The sequence below is a fragment of the Dryobates pubescens genome, chromosome 29, assembly GCF_014839835.1.
Source record: "Dryobates pubescens isolate bDryPub1 chromosome 29, bDryPub1.pri, whole genome shotgun sequence".
NCBI classification, from domain to species: Eukaryota; Metazoa; Chordata; class Aves; order Piciformes; family Picidae; genus Dryobates; species Dryobates pubescens.
The window spans coordinates 883,918-899,054 of record NC_071640.1 but is presented as its reverse complement, the minus strand read 5'-3'; the positions used below and the strand labels follow the sequence as shown (position 1 = coordinate 899,054).

General features: G+C 66.4%; 1 protein-coding gene across 1 annotated transcript in view; it reads right to left on the bottom strand.

Annotated features, from left to right (window-relative positions):
* Positions 1-15,137, bottom strand: part of HMCN2 (hemicentin 2) — a 34,662-nt gene that overhangs the window by 8,046 nt on the left and 11,479 nt on the right. The window contains exons 24-55 of the mRNA XM_054174169.1: positions 14,978-15,086; positions 14,486-14,655; positions 14,120-14,215; positions 13,773-13,949; positions 10,916-11,035; positions 10,608-10,769; positions 9,858-10,130; positions 9,197-9,364; positions 8,938-9,051; positions 8,691-8,777; positions 8,035-8,229; positions 7,462-7,635; positions 6,962-7,075; positions 6,568-6,710; positions 6,274-6,424; positions 5,841-6,059; positions 5,495-5,608; positions 5,236-5,423; positions 4,962-5,058; positions 4,606-4,737; positions 4,317-4,460; positions 4,021-4,180; positions 3,145-3,269; positions 2,878-3,061; positions 2,604-2,701; positions 2,059-2,331; positions 1,759-1,949; positions 1,546-1,627; positions 1,162-1,298; positions 865-1,042; positions 516-663; positions 68-195 (exon numbers count right to left, since the gene is read on the bottom strand). Of these exons, the coding sequence (XP_054030144.1) occupies positions 68-195; positions 516-663; positions 865-1,042; positions 1,162-1,298; positions 1,546-1,627; positions 1,759-1,949; positions 2,059-2,331; positions 2,604-2,701; positions 2,878-3,061; positions 3,145-3,269; positions 4,021-4,180; positions 4,317-4,460; positions 4,606-4,737; positions 4,962-5,058; positions 5,236-5,423; positions 5,495-5,608; positions 5,841-6,059; positions 6,274-6,424; positions 6,568-6,710; positions 6,962-7,075; positions 7,462-7,635; positions 8,035-8,229; positions 8,691-8,777; positions 8,938-9,051; positions 9,197-9,364; positions 9,858-10,130; positions 10,608-10,769; positions 10,916-11,035; positions 13,773-13,949; positions 14,120-14,215; positions 14,486-14,655; positions 14,978-15,086 (4,851 nt within the window). The remainder of the gene's footprint in view (positions 1-67; positions 196-515; positions 664-864; positions 1,043-1,161; positions 1,299-1,545; positions 1,628-1,758; positions 1,950-2,058; positions 2,332-2,603; positions 2,702-2,877; positions 3,062-3,144; positions 3,270-4,020; positions 4,181-4,316; positions 4,461-4,605; positions 4,738-4,961; positions 5,059-5,235; positions 5,424-5,494; positions 5,609-5,840; positions 6,060-6,273; positions 6,425-6,567; positions 6,711-6,961; positions 7,076-7,461; positions 7,636-8,034; positions 8,230-8,690; positions 8,778-8,937; positions 9,052-9,196; positions 9,365-9,857; positions 10,131-10,607; positions 10,770-10,915; positions 11,036-13,772; positions 13,950-14,119; positions 14,216-14,485; positions 14,656-14,977; positions 15,087-15,137) is intronic.

The following is a 15,137-nucleotide window of genomic DNA, read 5'->3' as shown; positions in this document are numbered from 1 at the left end:
GCACCCACGGGAGCTGCACAGCAGCAGCAGGCTGCCCAGGGGGCACCCACCTGGCTCCTGCGCTTACCCAGGACCTGGAGGTCCAGGCCACGTCTGTCAGAGCCAGCAGGGCTGGAGGCCATGCAGAGGTAGTAGCCTGAGTCCTGGACCTGGACAGGGTCGATCTGCAAGGAGCCACCTGGCAGGAGCTGCAGCCTGGGGAGGGAGAGCAAGGGAGCCCTGTGGGTGCTCTGTGTGGGGACAGATGGCTGAGAAGGTGGCAGGGGGGTGGCAGGGGGGTGGCAGGGGGATGGCAGGGGGATGGCAGGGGGATGGCAGGGGGATGGCAGGGGGATGGCAGGGGCCACTGCAGCCATGTGGAGTGTGTCCTCTGAGCTGGTGTGGGGACAGAACACAGCTCCTCGTGGGGGGACAGTGCTGTCTCCACTCCAGGGACACCAAACCACCGACTGGTGTGGAGGGTGGCACAGTGCAGGAGCCACCTCTTGGTGCCACCAACCCACCAAGCCTTGTACCTGTTGCTCCCCTGAAGGGGCAGGAGCCACCCATCCTTCCTCCAGGTGACCTGGGGCAGAGGCCAGCCCTGTGCTGGGCATGGCAGCACCACCGAGCTGTTCAGCAGTGCCCTCATCTCCTCAGGGCCTGGCTGGATCTCCGGGGCCACTGTGGCAGCACAAAGTCAGAGGCAGGGCTCAGGGGGTGGAGGACATCATCCCAGAGCAGCAGTGCTGGCTGGGCACCACCCAGCCCTGCTTCCCTGGTACCCCAGCCGTGGGGCACCCCAGCAGGTTGCCCATCCCTGGGGGGACAGAGGAGGAGCTGCTGCCCACTGTCACCAAAGCCCCGTGGCAGGGTGGCACTCACCATGAACCTCCACCTGGGCACGCAGGCTGGGGGCTCCCAGGGGGCTGGTGGCTCCCAGGGCACTGGTGGCCCCCAGGGGGCTGGTGGCCCTGCAGCTGTACTTGCCACCATCTGCTGGCACCACGGCCTGGATCTGCAGGAAGCGTCCCTCGGCCAGGACCTGCCTGCGGGCATCCTCCTAACACCCCCAGACCCCTGTCAGCAGCTCTGCCCTCATCACCCCATCACGAGCCTGATGGGGCTGGGGAAGGTGCCCCCCAGGTGCCCATGCACCATCCCAGGTGCCAACACACATACCTGCAGCGGGAAGCCCTCCTGGTGCCACTCAATGTGGGTGGGCATCCTGGCATCCTCAGGGCACTCCAGGATGAGCTGCCCTCCTGCCACAGTGGTGATCCTGGGGGTATCTCCGATGCTCGTGGGGTTGAGAGGTGCTGTGGGGCATGTGCCAGGGAGTCAGGGGGTGCCACACGGCTTGGGCACCCCCATGCCTGTCCCTGCTAGCCACTCGCAGCCCCTCACTCTGCAGGACCCTCCCTTCTCTGGAGGGTCTCAGCCCCCACTGCCCTCCTCACCCTGCTCCCAGCAACGCCAAGGAGGGATGCAGGGGGTGCTCCAGCTCCATGCTTCCCCCCCAGAGCTCCACCGCCCCTCCGTGCTGCACCTCGGGGGTCACTCTACCTTGGATGCTGACGTGGAAGCTTCTGCTGTCCTCCCCCGCGGGGCTGGCGGCCAGGCAGGTGTAGAGCCCAGCGTCAGCCACCTGCAGGGGCAGAGGGGAAACGGGGGGAGAGGGCAGTGCCCGGGGGTGAGGAGGGAGGGGAGGAGAGAAGGCAGCGCCGAGGGCTGAGGAGAAGGCAGCGCCGGGGCCGGGGGAAGAACAGGAGCCCCAACCTTAGTGCTCTCGATGTGGAAGGTGCTCTCATTGCCTGCCAGGAGCCAGGGCCCTGCCAGCAGCCGTCCGTCCTTCTGCCAGGTGACAGTGGGCACAGGGACCCCTCCCACCACGCACCTCAGCTCCAGCTCGGTGCCCTCAGCCACGGACAGCTCGGTGGGGTGGGCTGCAGCCTCCACACGAGGGGGCTCTGCGAGGCACACAGTGAGGGGGGATGGGGGGTGAAGGGGGTTCACCCCCTCTCTGCTCCCCCAGAACTGGCCACTCTGCCCTGCCTGCCCCCCCGGAGGGTCACTCACCGGTCACCAGGAGCGGGAAGGCTTTGCTGGCCTCCCCCACCTCGTTGGCCACCAGGCAGGAGTAGACCCCGGTGTCAGCTGGCCCCACGGCCAGCAGGCTGAGCCGCGGGCTGCTGGGGCCCTGGCTGTTCTGCCATGCCAGGGGCTGGCCGTCCTTCAGCCAGGTCACCGCCGGGGCTGGGGACCCGGTGGCCTCGCAGGTGAAAGTGACATCAGAGCCCTCGGGCACCATCTGCTCCTCGCTGCTCTCTGGGCTCTCCAGGACTGGGGGCACTGGGGGGGAGGAGTTCTCTGGTCAGGCTGTGGGGGCACGGTCAGGTCCCCGGGCACCGCGGGTGGCTTTAGCAGCTCCCTGGTGTCCTGAGGGCACCTAAAGGTGGCTCAGCCTCCCTGCAGGGTGCTCTGGGGCCGCTTTCAGCTGGTGCTGCCCTGCTCCAGCCTCTCCAAGCCCACCCCAGCAGCTCAGGACCCCGCTGCAAGGCACACCACCAGCAGAACGGGTGCCCAGGTGCCCCTGGCCCTGCTGCCCCCAGGCCCCCCCGTACCCTGGATCTGCAGGATGAAGCTGCGGTTGGCCACCCCTGCCCGGCTGGAGACGATGCAGGTGTAGAGCCCAGCGTCAGAGAGCTGTGCCTGAGAGATCCTACCCATGGAACGGGGCACGGGGAGGGGACATCAGCTCCGGGTCCCCCTCTGCCCCCCAAGGTCTCCACGCTGACACGCAGCCACCTTGGGGGGCAGCCGTGCCCATCCTGGCACCAAAGCTGGGTGCCAGCCCCAGCCCCCGCGGTCAGGCATCGCTCCAGGGTCGTTTCTTACCGAAGGAGGCGGCCAGCCAGGAGCAGGGTGACACGGGGGGACAGGGGCAGGGGCAGACCATCCTTCTGCCAGCTCAGCTGCAGCGGGGGGGACCCCCGCGCCTGGCACCGCAGGGTCAGCACCGCGGACAGGACAGCTCGGACCACCTCCGGGCCAGCAGCGCCACTCTCGATGGAAGGGGGGACTGGAGGAGGGGGCAGAGGGGGTGACAGGGCTGTCAGGGCTGCCTGGCCCTGTCACTGCCCCACGGGTGCCAGCCCTGCTCACCCAGCACGCTCAGCATGTGCAGCCTCACGTCCTCGCCCGCGCTGCTCCGTGCCAGGCAGGTGTAAGCCCCCGAGTCAGCAGCCTGCAGACCCTCGAGGAGCAGGGAGCTGCCATCCAGGGACATCCTGCACAGGGAGAAGAGGGTAGTGGCCTCTGTGCCCATCCCTGAGGTGCCCCCGGGGCAGAGATGCTCAGCTGCAAGCCAAGCTGCAGGTTTGGGGCTGTGCTGCAGGACCAGGGCAGCAGGTGGGACCCTGCCAGGGTGGCAGTGCCTGTGCCAGGCTGCAGCACTACCCAGGAGGGCATCAGGGCTTAGCTCAGGCTGATGTCCCGCAGCAGTGAGGAGAAGCACAGAACTGTGGAACTGCTTGGGTTGGAAGAGACCTTTGAGGTCATCAACCCTTACCCCAGCAGTGCCAGGGCACCACCAGCCCATGGCCCTCAGCACCACATCTCCACAGCTTTGAAACCCCCCCAGGGATGGAGACTCCACCACGGCCCTGGGCAGCCTGGGCCAGGCCTGGACAACCCTTTTGGGGAAGAAATTTATCCTCATGTCCAACCTGAACCTGCCCTGCTACAACCTGAAGCTGCCTCCTCTCATCCTGTTGCTGTTCCTCAGCAGAAGAAACTGAGCTCCACCTGCCTCCATCCTGCTCTCAGGGAGCTCTCACCCAGGTGGTCTCTCCTCAGCCTCCTCCTCTCCAGGCTGAACCACCCCAGGTCCCTCAGCTGCTCCTCCCCAGCCCTGTGCTCTAGGGCAGGGAGCAGCCCAGGCAGGGAGCAGAAGCAGCAGAGCTGAGCCTTGCACTGCTCTCTGGCAGGGATGAGGCTGAGCCATCGCCAGGGGGTGGTCCCCCCTGACCCCAGACTCACCGGGGGTGTGAAGAAGGCTGCAGCCCCAGGGGCTGCCCATCCTTCAGCCAGGAAATCTGGGGGGTGGGCTGCCCCTCTGCCTGGCACTCCAGCCTCACCCCTGCGCCCTCCAGCACACTGAGCTCGCTGGGGACCCCCACGCTGGTGATCCGGGGTGCCACTGTGCAGGAAGAGAGGGGGGCTGAGAAAGAGGAGTGGGAGGGGAAGAAAGAAGGGAGAGGGAGGAAAAGGGATGGAGAGGAAAGGTCCTCTCCAAAGGAGAGCCCACAGGGTGCCCCCCCCCAGGGAAGCTCTACCTCGCACCAGCACCACGAAGTCCTTGCGTGTCTCAGCCCCTGGCCCCCCTGCCAGGCAGGTGTATTGGCCCTGGTGGGAGGGCTGCAGGGGGCTGAGGTGGAGCTGCTCCCCCCCAGACACCAGGCCCTGCTCTGGGCTGCTCTCTGTGAAGAAGTGGGGGAGATGGGGGCTGCAGCAGCACTCCCCCACTGCCCCCTTCCCAGCCAGGCTGCCCCATCCCTCCCTTCCCAGCCCCAGGCCCCGGGTCTGTGGTTCGGAGCAGGGTGGTTGCTCTGCCTGTGCACATACCCAGCGGGCTCCCATCCTTCAGCCAGGTGACAGTGGGGGCTGGCACACCAGGGACCTGGCAGGTCAGGATGAGGGAGGTCCCCACCTCAGCATCAAGCATCTCCAGCTGCGGGTCCTGGCTGCCAGGGGGCTCTGAGGAGGAAGAGGAGGAGCAGGGATTGGTACTGGGGGGGTAGGAGCAGGGATTGGTGCCAGCCCCGAGGGTGCTGGCACCAGCACAGCCTCCCCAGGGTGAGTGTGATATGCGTGGGGGGACAGAGCCAGCCACAGGAGTCTGCAGCTGGCAAAGGAGGAGGAAGAGGAGGGAGAGGAGGGTAAGTCAGTGACCCAGGGAAGGGTCCCTGGGCATGCCTCACCCTGCACAGCGAGGGCAAAGTGCTTCTCTGCAGAGCCAGCCGGGTTCTCTGCCACGCACATGTAGCTGCCAGCGTCACCTGCCCCCACCATGGCCACCTGCAAGAGGGCAGCAGAGCCTCACCGAGGGCTGTCCTGAGCCAGGGAGCTGCTGGGGCTCCCGTGGGGACCTGGTGCCTGGCAATACCCTGGGGCGGCAGCAGCGCCCTGTCCCCTCTGCCTCTTGTCTCCTGCGTGTCCCCCCAGCACAGCCACCCTGCCCAGGGGGACACCAACCTGCAGGACCATGCCACCCTCCAGGAGCCGGTGCCGTGAGTCAGCCACGACGGGGGCATCGTTCCAGAGCCAGGACACGCTGGGCACCGGCTGCCCGGTGGCGTGGCACTCGAAGCGGGCGGTGCCGTTGACGGCGGCTGCCACCTCTTCAGCCAGGCCCTCTGTGCCACCGTGGATGGCTGGGGCAGCTGGCAGCAGGTGGTCACGGAGCTGCCAGGCGCCTCCAGCCCCACCCCCCTTGCCCCAGCCCCACACTCACTCAGCACCTCCAGCTGGTAGTGCAGCAGGTCCTGCCCCGCCGCGGTGGTCGCCCGGCAGCTGTACCTGCCCGCGTCCTGCTCCTGCACTGCAGGCAGCTGCAGCACCTGGCCCCCTGCACACAGGGCATGGGCATGGCCAGAGGGTCCCTTCCAACCTCTTCCTCCCCCCCTACTGTGCCCAACCCCCCAGGCAGCCCGGCTGGCATAGTCCTGCTCCTGCAGGTCCCACGGGTGGCAAGAGCCAGGGGCCAGGATCCAACCTCCTCCCTGCCACCAATGCTCTCAACCCACAGAGCTCCTGCAGGAGCTCCCCCAAAGCCCCCAGGGAAGGTCCATGCCCATTACCTAGCAGCAGCAGCACCCCTGGGCCGGGGGAGAGGGGCTCCCCATCCTTGTACCAGGTGAGCTGGGGGGCTGGGATGGTGCTGGTGTCGCAGTAGAGGGCGGTGGGCTGGCCGAGGACGGCCTGGCGGTGCTCTGTCACCTCCCCATCCCGGTCCTCCTCCCGGTAGAAGACCTCAAGGGCTTCACTGGGGCCTGTCTGCTGCTGGAAGAGGGGTGGCACTGCGGGGACAGGCTGTGGTCAGCCCTGGGGAGCACAGGGACCCACACCCCGAGGCACAGCCAGGTCACCTGCCCTGGCCAGGACAAGGAGAAGCTTGTGGGCCAGCAGGGATAACTCTGCTCCCCCTGCTCTGCTCCCCCAGGGAACCCCAGCAGGGACCCCTCCTCCTGCTGAGGCACTGCCCCAGGCACCGGCTGCCCACCCAGAGCTCACCCTGGACGTGCAGGATGAAGTCTCTGTCGTCTGAACCCAGGGTGTTGGTGGCCACGCAGGCGTAGTGCCCCGAGTCGGAGGCGCTGGCCGGGCGGATCTGAAGGACCTGCCCCTCGCTGAGGATCTGCCGGCGGCCGGAGCTGTCCAGGAGCTGCATGAAACGGGAGAGGAGGAGGAGGGCTGCACGCCCAGGAGCAGGGCCGAGCCCAGCCGGCCATACAAAGGGTGTCTTCCCCTTCCATCCACCTGGAAGGGTCCCCAAAGCCTGCGGCTCCTCCCCGGCCAGGACCTCACCTGCTTGTCCTTGTACCAGCGGATGGTGGCCTGGGGCACAGCCCAGGTCTCACACTCCAGCACCACTGTGCTGTTGACCTTGGCCTTCACCTCTTTGACAGCAAAGTCCTCCAAAGGGTCATCTCTGGCAATCCAAGGAGGAACTGGTGGGGAGAGAGGACACATCTGGCGGGAGAGAAGAGCCCCCGGCGCCCTCGCTCTGCCCCGGTGGCACCTCAGGGTGCTGCTGACACCCCCAGAGGGACTCTGCCCTCCCCAGGGTAGAGCAGAGGCTTTTGGGGGCCCCCAGCTGCTGTGTTTGCGACCATGAGGTGCACCCCCGTGGGATGAAGGCTCAGGAGGGGCACACAGGTGGCAGTGGGGTCACTGCAGGGGACACAGAGAGTTCTCTCACCCAGGACCTTCACAGCGTAGTTCCTCACAGCCTCCCCAGCCTCGCTGGCCACGATGCAGCTGTAGATGCCTGAGTCCTCCTCCTGGGCATTCAGGATCTGCAGCCCCTGGCCACCTGGGCAAAGGAGGGCTCCTGAGAGGGTTGCTGCTCACAGCTGTGGCTGCCTGTCCCCATGCAGCAGCAGCAGGCCCTGCTGATCCCCCTCAGGCCTGACCGGGGGGGGTCCAATGCTCCTCTAGAGCTTCCAGGCTGCTAAGCCCAGCACTGCCTGACTGGTGCTGCTGGGGAGGCTCCAGCTGCCAGCAGCTGATGCAGCACATGGAGGAGCAGCATCCACCTGGTGACCTGAGCCCCTCAGGTCCTGCAGGGTGATGGCTTCTCACCATCCCACCCTGCCCTGAAGCACAGCCAGAGCAAGCCAAGGCCCCACTCCCACTCCCCAAGGCATGCAGCAAGGGACCACCAGGACAGTGCAGAGCCAGGGGCCAGCAGCAGGGTACCAGAGAACAGGAGGATGTTTCTGGATGCCTGGAGGGGAACCTGATCCTTGAGCCAGGTGATGTTGGGTGAGGGGTGGGCCAGAGCCTCGCAGACCAGGGACAGGGGGTTGTTGATGGTCACTGTGACCTCTTCTGGAGCAGCATCCTGGGCATCAGCAGCAAAGGCAGGACCAGCTGCAGGCAGAGATGGGTTTGCATGGCAGAGCAGCAGCAGCACCCACTGAGGCTTCCAGAGCTTCATTCCCACATCCCAGGGCAAGGTCTGAGTTCAGGGGGGGTGGAGCTGACCACAGCTTGAGACCCTGCCTGGCATTGCTGCCCTCCAAACCCACAAAAGGCACCCTCCTTACCCACCAGCCACCCTCAGAGGTGGATCCTGCACTGGATGTGCCTTTTCTGTTCCCCCAGGAGGCTTTCTGGCAGGTGCAGGGCACCATGCCAGGCAGGGCACCATGCCAGGCTGCTGGCTGCATCACTCAGGGATCTTCACCACCTGCCTGGGCCGGGCAGTTACTGAGCCCAGGCTCCCTGATGACCCCCAGGACTCTGCCTCCACCCAAAGACATCTCCTACCCAGAACATGCAGCTGGTAGTGCTTGGTTTGGTTTGCCAGGGAGCTGGAGGCCAGGCAGGAGTAGCTGCCAGCGTCAGACAGGGAGGCTCTGGGGATGTGGAGCACGGAGCCATCAGGGGAGATGGAGAAGGAGTCTCCTCCAGGCAGAAGAGGGAGGCCATCTTTCATCCAGCTGACCTGAGGCTGGGGGTTGCCTGTGAGGGGTGGAGAGGAGGTTTTGGCCTTCAGAGCAAAGATTTTCCATGCATGAGCACAGCCTGACTGAGGTCACTGCGCCGGAGCCCTTCTGGGAAGCAAAGGCATCAGCCCAGGTCCAAAGTGATCATGGTCTGGATCAGGCTTTGGGAGGCTGCTGGGTGAGCCAGCAAGAAGAAAGGAAGCTGTCCTGAGTAGGAGGTGATTGATGATCCCCAGCTCTAGAGGAGGAACCAGATGAGAGGAATTCCTGCTCTGCCTGGGACAGATGGGAGCTGATGTGGTGGAACAAGCTCCCCACGTGGGCCTGGTGCTTCCCACACAGCCCAACTGCGGAGCCAGGGCCAGCCCAGACAGCCTCCTCAGCCCCCTGCAGCTCTTCCATCTCATCAGCTGCTCCACACCCCGAGGGGAGACTCAGGTCCCTGAGCTCCACCTCCCCTCCCTGCAGGATGCTCACCTGCAGCCAGGCAGGACCAGGTCACAGGGTGCCCCTCAGGCACTGTAGTGGCCTCCTCTTCATCCACAGTCTCGCTGTGGGGAGGGACTAGGAGCAGAGGCAAGCAGGGACCTCAGCAGCTGCACGCTGAGGCACGAAGGACTCCGCCGCTGCAGCTGCCACCATGCCCAGTCTTCAGCCATGCCTGCAGGGCTGGAGCTTGGAATGCCAGCAGGAGCCCTGCAGCAGATGCAGGACCTCTCCTTACCTAGAACTTCCACGTGGAAATGCCTCCTGGCCTCCCCAGCTATGTTGCTGGCCAGGCAGGAATAGTGGCCCCCGTCCTGGGCTCGTGCCTGGGGGAGCCTCAGCACCCAGCCCCCTGGAAGCACGAAGCAGAGAGGTCTCAGGCTCCTGACCCAGGCACCAGCAGGGCTGGAGCTCCACCCTGCTTAAACCCCTCAGCCCCAGAGCAAAGCTTGCTCCCTGGCCCCCAGCTCCCCCAGCGCCCGTGTCCCACCCCTGACCTGCAAGCAGGCGAGTGTGCTCGCTGGGGCTGACGGGAGAGCCGTTCCAGGACCAGGTGAGCAGGGGCAGGGGCACACCAGTGGCCTCACAGCTCAGGGTCAGGCTCCCATGCAGGGGCAGACTGATGTTGGTTGTTGATCCTGGTCCCTGAACGAACTCTGGAGGAACTGTGGAGGCAGAAAAGGAAAGAGAGGGTCGCCAGGACAGCAGAGGAGAGGCAAACTGGGGGAGCACAGCCTGGTCCCACCCTCCTGGCTGTGCAGGGTGGGGACACCAGGCCAGAGGGACCATGGGCACCCTGGGAAGCTGTCAGCTGTGGAGGGGTCGTGGCACAGAGGACTTAGAGCAGCGTGTGGCACCCACAGCACCGAGCCCACGCTCACAGCTCTGGCATCAAGCTGCCCACAAGCCCTGAGCCACCGCAGGGCCTTGGTGCCTGGACCCCAGAGGTTCCTCCAGCTCCCTGGGAAGCTTACACAGTGTGAGCTGCTCTGCCCTGCTGACCCTGGCAAGCAGCTCCTGCCTGGTGCAGGCAGCTCCACAGCTCTGCTCCCCTGACCCAAGACCTGGCCCAGACTGCTCTCTGTGTTTATGCCACATCAACCCCCCGGTGGGACCTCAGCAGCCTCCCAGACCTGCACCCCCATCCCACCTCCTTACCATGCACCATGACATCAAACTCCTGCTGCACCACCTCTGCCCCCAGGCAGCTGTAGCGCCCCCCGTGGGCCACCTCCGCCGCGGGGATCCGCAGCTGCCTGCCGCGGTCCAGCAGCAGGATCCCATCCCCTCCAGCCACAGGCTGCCCATCCTTCACCCAGGTCACCGTGGGCAGCGCTGCCCCCCTGGCATCGCACTCCAGAGTGGTCTCAGCAGCTCTGATGACAGAAACCTTCCGCAGGGCTTTGGTGCTGCCCTGGGTCCTCGGCGGCGCTGCTGGCAGGGGACACAAGGTGGCGACACTGGATGGGGGCAGCAGGAGGCTGAGGCAGGGGACACTGGATGGGGGCAGCAGGAGGCTGAGGCAGGGGACACTGGATGGGGGCAGCAGGAGGCTGAGGCAGGGGACACTGGATGGGGGCAGCAGGAGGCTGAGGCAGGCGACACTGGATGGGGGCAGCAGGAGGCTGAGGCAGGGGACACTGGATGGGGGCAGCAGGAGGCTGAGGCAGATGTGAGCAGGAGCAAGTGGTGCATTTGGGCTGCTGGAGCCAAAAGCAGCTGTGACCAGCTTGGAGCCCAGGGCTGGAGGGTGAAAGCTGGCCCCAGAGAGCAGCATCCTTCCCAGCACAGCCCAGGCAGCAGGCAGGGGCTGTGAGCTTTTGGGTGCAGCTGGACCTTGTGGTAGAGAGGTCACAGCAGCCTCAGCCACCCCCAGGGGTGCTCTGTGTCTCTGGGGCCACCACTTACCCAGCACCTCCAGGTGCTGCTCCCTGCTGCTGCTGCCAGCAGCGTTCCTGCACTGGCAGCTGTAGGTCCCCTGGTCCCCCAGCTGCACCTTCTGGATGTAGAGGAAGGTCCCTCCCGTGGAGACCACCTTGGGGCTCCCAGCTTGGCTGGACAGGGGTTTGCCTGCGTGGGGAAGGGGCCAGAGCTTTTTCTCAGCTTCCCAGCCAGGAGCTGGAGCAGCTCCACACAAAGCACTGCTTGCTGCACGGAGGCCAGCTCCTGGCTGGAGGCTCTCCACCTGTGGGGAGGGCTGAGGAGCAGGTCCCTACCGTCCTTGTGCCAGCTCAGCGTGGGGAAGGGGATGCCCTGGCACTCGCAGGCCAGCCTGGCAGGCTGCCCCTGCAGCACGGACACGGTGAGAGGCTCTGACGAGGAGAAGGAGGGAGGCGCTGCAGGGGAGGAGAGGAGCAGCTCAGCGACGGCAGGACAGGGACAGCTCCCCCCAGAGACAGGCACAAGGGACCGGAGGGATGGCCCTGCGCTGGCTGCGGGTGGAGGCAGCCCCCCTGCAGCCGGTGCTGGTGCTCGTGGCCTGTGGCCTGTCCTGCAGCAGAGGAGGAACAAGGCTCCTGTGCCAGCCTTGCAGGCAGGCCAAGGCCAGGCTGGGCAGACAGAGCCCTGCTAGGCAGCACTGCTGCCCGAGGTGGTCACCCCGGCTCCTTCCATCCTCAGATGCTGCTCTCAGCTGCTCCCAGACACAGCTGGCTGGGAAGCAGCAGCTCCTGCCCCTGAGGGACATCAGCTTGTGCCAGAAAGAGCCCAACACCCAGACACCCCCAGGAAACAGCAACAGCAGAACCCAAACACTGCAGCCCAGCCAGGCCACCAGACGTGCAGCGAGTCCCTGGGAGGGGGTTGCAGGAACAAGCCTGGATCAGAGAGCTGGATTCTCTCCACTCCCTGGCTCCCTGCCTGCAGGACTTCCACCAACTGGCCTAGAGCATCCCTGAGAGCAGCCAGACTCAGCCTGGGACGTGCTGGAGGGGCTGGGAGCCTGCAGGGATGCTCCAGCTGGTGCTGCTGGTACCCTCCTAATGCAGACAGGGAGGAGAAGGGGCAGCACCTGCAGCAGCCACCCCAGCAGGGGCAAAGAGAGGATGGAGAAGCCCTGGCATGGCAAGGAAACATCCTCACTCCCCTGCCCAGGCTCTGGGGACACCTCTCTTGTGCCCCAGCACCCAGAGCTCCCCCCAGGACTCCTGCAGCCATCAGCTCTCCCCTCTCAGACCCCTTCTGGGGGGGTTCTCCACCAGCCTCCAGTTCCAGCAGTTTGCAGAGCTTCAACAATTTGTGTTTACAGAACCCCAGCAGGGTGGGGCTGGAGGGCACCCCTGGAGATCACCCACTCCACCCCCCCTGGCAAAGGAGCAGCACCCAGAGGGGCTTGCCCAGGATCCAGCCTGCAGCTGGCTTTGGGATCTCTCCAGAGGAGCCTCTCTGGGCAGCCTGCTGCAGGGCTCCAGCGCCCTCACACCAGAGCAGCTTCCCCCTGAGGTGAAGTGGAAGCTTTGGTGGTGTCCAGGCCCCTGACCCCCCCAGGGCCGTGCAGCACACCCAGAGCAAGGGGCCCCAGCACCGAACCCGTGGCCCTCACCCCACACGCGGAGGTTGTGGTGCCGCTCCGGGCGCCCGGCCGCCTGGCACGTGTACCTGCCCGCGTCCTGCACCCGGGCCTGCTCCATCTGCTGGGGCAAGCAGGCACTGAGAGGCTCTGCAGCACAGCTGGGCACAGGCAGCCCCCCCGTGGGAGGCTTTCCTGCCAGCAGGATCCATAGGAGCCGGGGGGGGGAATGGTGCTGAGCCAGGGGCAGCAGGCAGGATGCCCACTCCCTCTGCACCCCCCCCCCCCCTTCCCCAGGGTGGGGAGGAGGAGGTGGGGGATCCCCACAGCCCCCTCTCCCCTCCCAGCCTCTGCAGTGCTCTGCAAGGTCACCTGGAGCGTGGTCCCCTCTGCAGACAGCTGCACCCCTGGCGTGGGTGGGAGCCAGTCCCCATCCTTCAGCCAGAGGGACCCCCGAGAGGGGCACTGCAGGGTCACCGCCTGGTTGACCATGACAGAGATGTTCTCCTCCTCTCCCAGGCTGCTGGGGGGCACTGCAAAACAGATCAACAGGGCAACACCTCCCCCAGGCCACCCCCTTCGCCCAGGGCTGGTCCCCCACAGCCCTGTGTGCCACCCCAGAACAGCCCCGGGGTGCTGGGCACCCCCTCTAGCCCCACAGCCAGGCTGGTGGGAGGGGGCTGGGGGTGCCTGGGGGTACTTACACCGCACCTCCAGGCTGGCCTCACGTCTGTCCTCCCCCACAGGGCTGCTGGCCACGCAGGTGTAGGTCCCTGAGTCGTGGAGGCGAGCGGTGGGCAGGGACAGCACACGGCCGCCAGCCAGGACCTGCAGCTCCCCCGGGGTGCAGAGAGAGCCCAGATGAAAGCAGAGCAGCTCCCAGCTGGGCTGCAAGCTGGCAGGCAGGGAAGGGGCTGGGTGGGCACAAGCCTGCCTAGAGCCCATGCCCATCACATCCCAAGGCTCCTCTGCCCATCCATGCCCAGCACAGGGCTGAGCAGGTCCACCCTGCCCTGGACCAGAGGTGTTCAGAAGCCAGGACATGAAAGAGGACCTCCTCCTCGAGGGGGGTCCCCAGTGGGCCCTCCTCCATCAGCAGCTGTCTCACCTGTGGGCCACCTGCCACCATGCTGGGCACAGGGTTGCCATCCTTCAGCCACAGCAGCACTGGGGCTGGGGTCCCTGTGGCATCACACTCCAGCACCACCGGCTCGGTCACCACCACCGCCAGCGGCCTGGGAGCAGCTGTGATCCGTGGAGGCACTGGGGGGGAGCAAGGAGAGGTCACCAGGGTGCAAAAGGGACAAGGAGACAGCGTGGTGTGCACCAGGCAATGCCCACCCAGGGGCTGCAGCTTGCTAGGATGCTGCCTGGGGTGAGGCTGGGACCTCCTGGCTGCAACTGCAGGGGACAGGAGCCCTGCCAAGGCCGCCTGCCAGGGACACGTCCCGAGGGCTGGCACAGCCCCGCTGGGCACAGCTCAGAGGTGCTGGGAGGAGCTGAGAGGCAGCTCTCAGGCAGCTGTGGTGCTCCCCCTCCTCACCAGGGGCTCACCAGGCACTCACCAGTCACCTGCAGGCTGTACCACAGCTGGGTGGCACCAGCCACGCTGGAGGCCACGCAGCGATAGCTGCCAGTGTCCGAGAGCTGCACGCGCCGCAGCTGCAGCAGCTTCCCGTCCCTGGACAGGCTCCAGCCCGCTCCAGCTGGCAGCTGCTCCTGCCCCTTGTACCAGGCAATGTCTGGGGGGAAGCAGGAGCTGAGCTGTTGGGGCTGCTGCTCCCCTCCCCGTGGGGATGCAGGGACAGGAGCTGAGCCCCTGGGGGTGATGCTGCAGCTCCCCTCCCCGTGGGGACCCAGGGCCAGCCCCGGGGCACTCAGGAAGGGGAGCCAGGGCTGAAGGTGAACCCACCAGGAGCAGGCAGGCCTGAGGCCAGGCACTCCAGGGCCACTGTGCTGTTCTCCAGGACGCTCAGGTCCACCAGGCTGGGCTCGATGTTTGGGGGCACTGCAACCCAGCACACCCAGCAGTCACCAGCTCTGCGTGGCCCAGGGCAGCTGCAGCCACTCAGGGCAGCGCTGGGGGCACAGTCAGGAGCGCTGGGGGCACCCCCAGACCCGGGACAGCAGTGCCCAGAGCTCGGTCCCCGCTCTGGGAGGGGACGATGTCGGCACCTGGTGCCAGCGCTGCTGCCACCCAGGCCAGCTGGCAGAGCTGTTGCCACCCCAAGGGGGTGCCCAGCCAAGCTCCCCCCAGCACGTGGGATGCTGCACTCACCCTGCACTGAGACCTGCACCTCGGCCTGGGCCAGCCCTGCCCAGTTGCTGCCCTGGCAGACGTAGAGCCCTTCGTGAGCCAGCCCCACACGGGCGATCAGCAGAGTGCCCCCATCCTCAGACACCACTGTGCCCTGCTGCTGGCCCAGGGGGTGCCCATCCTTCAGCCACCTGCAGGGAAGGGCACAGGTGAGCCCTTGCTCTGTCCTGCCACCACCCACCCCCAGGTTCTGCCCACCAAAGGGGCAAACGGTGCCATGCTGGCGGCAAGGACTGTCCCCGTGCCACCTGGAAAGGGGCTGGCAGTGCCCAGGGGCTGGGCAGAGCAGAATCCCAGGAGCAGGAGCAGAAGTCTCCCATCCTCTGGGACCCCTCAAGCTGCAGGTCCCCATCACCCATCCTCAGCTCCCATCCCAATCTCTGCTGCAGCTCCCCCCCGGGCGGGGAGCCCAGGGCAGGGTGGCAGCAGCCAGCACCCCCCGGCAGCACTCACCGGATCTGGGGGGCAGGGGTGCCCGTGGCACGGCACTGAAGCCGCAGGGAGCCGTTGGTGACAGCTGTCAGGTGGCTTTCCCCATCGCCGATCTGCAGCCGGGGGGGAGCTGGGGGCAAAGGGGACCTCAGGATGGGACCACCCTCAGACCCCGGCAGAG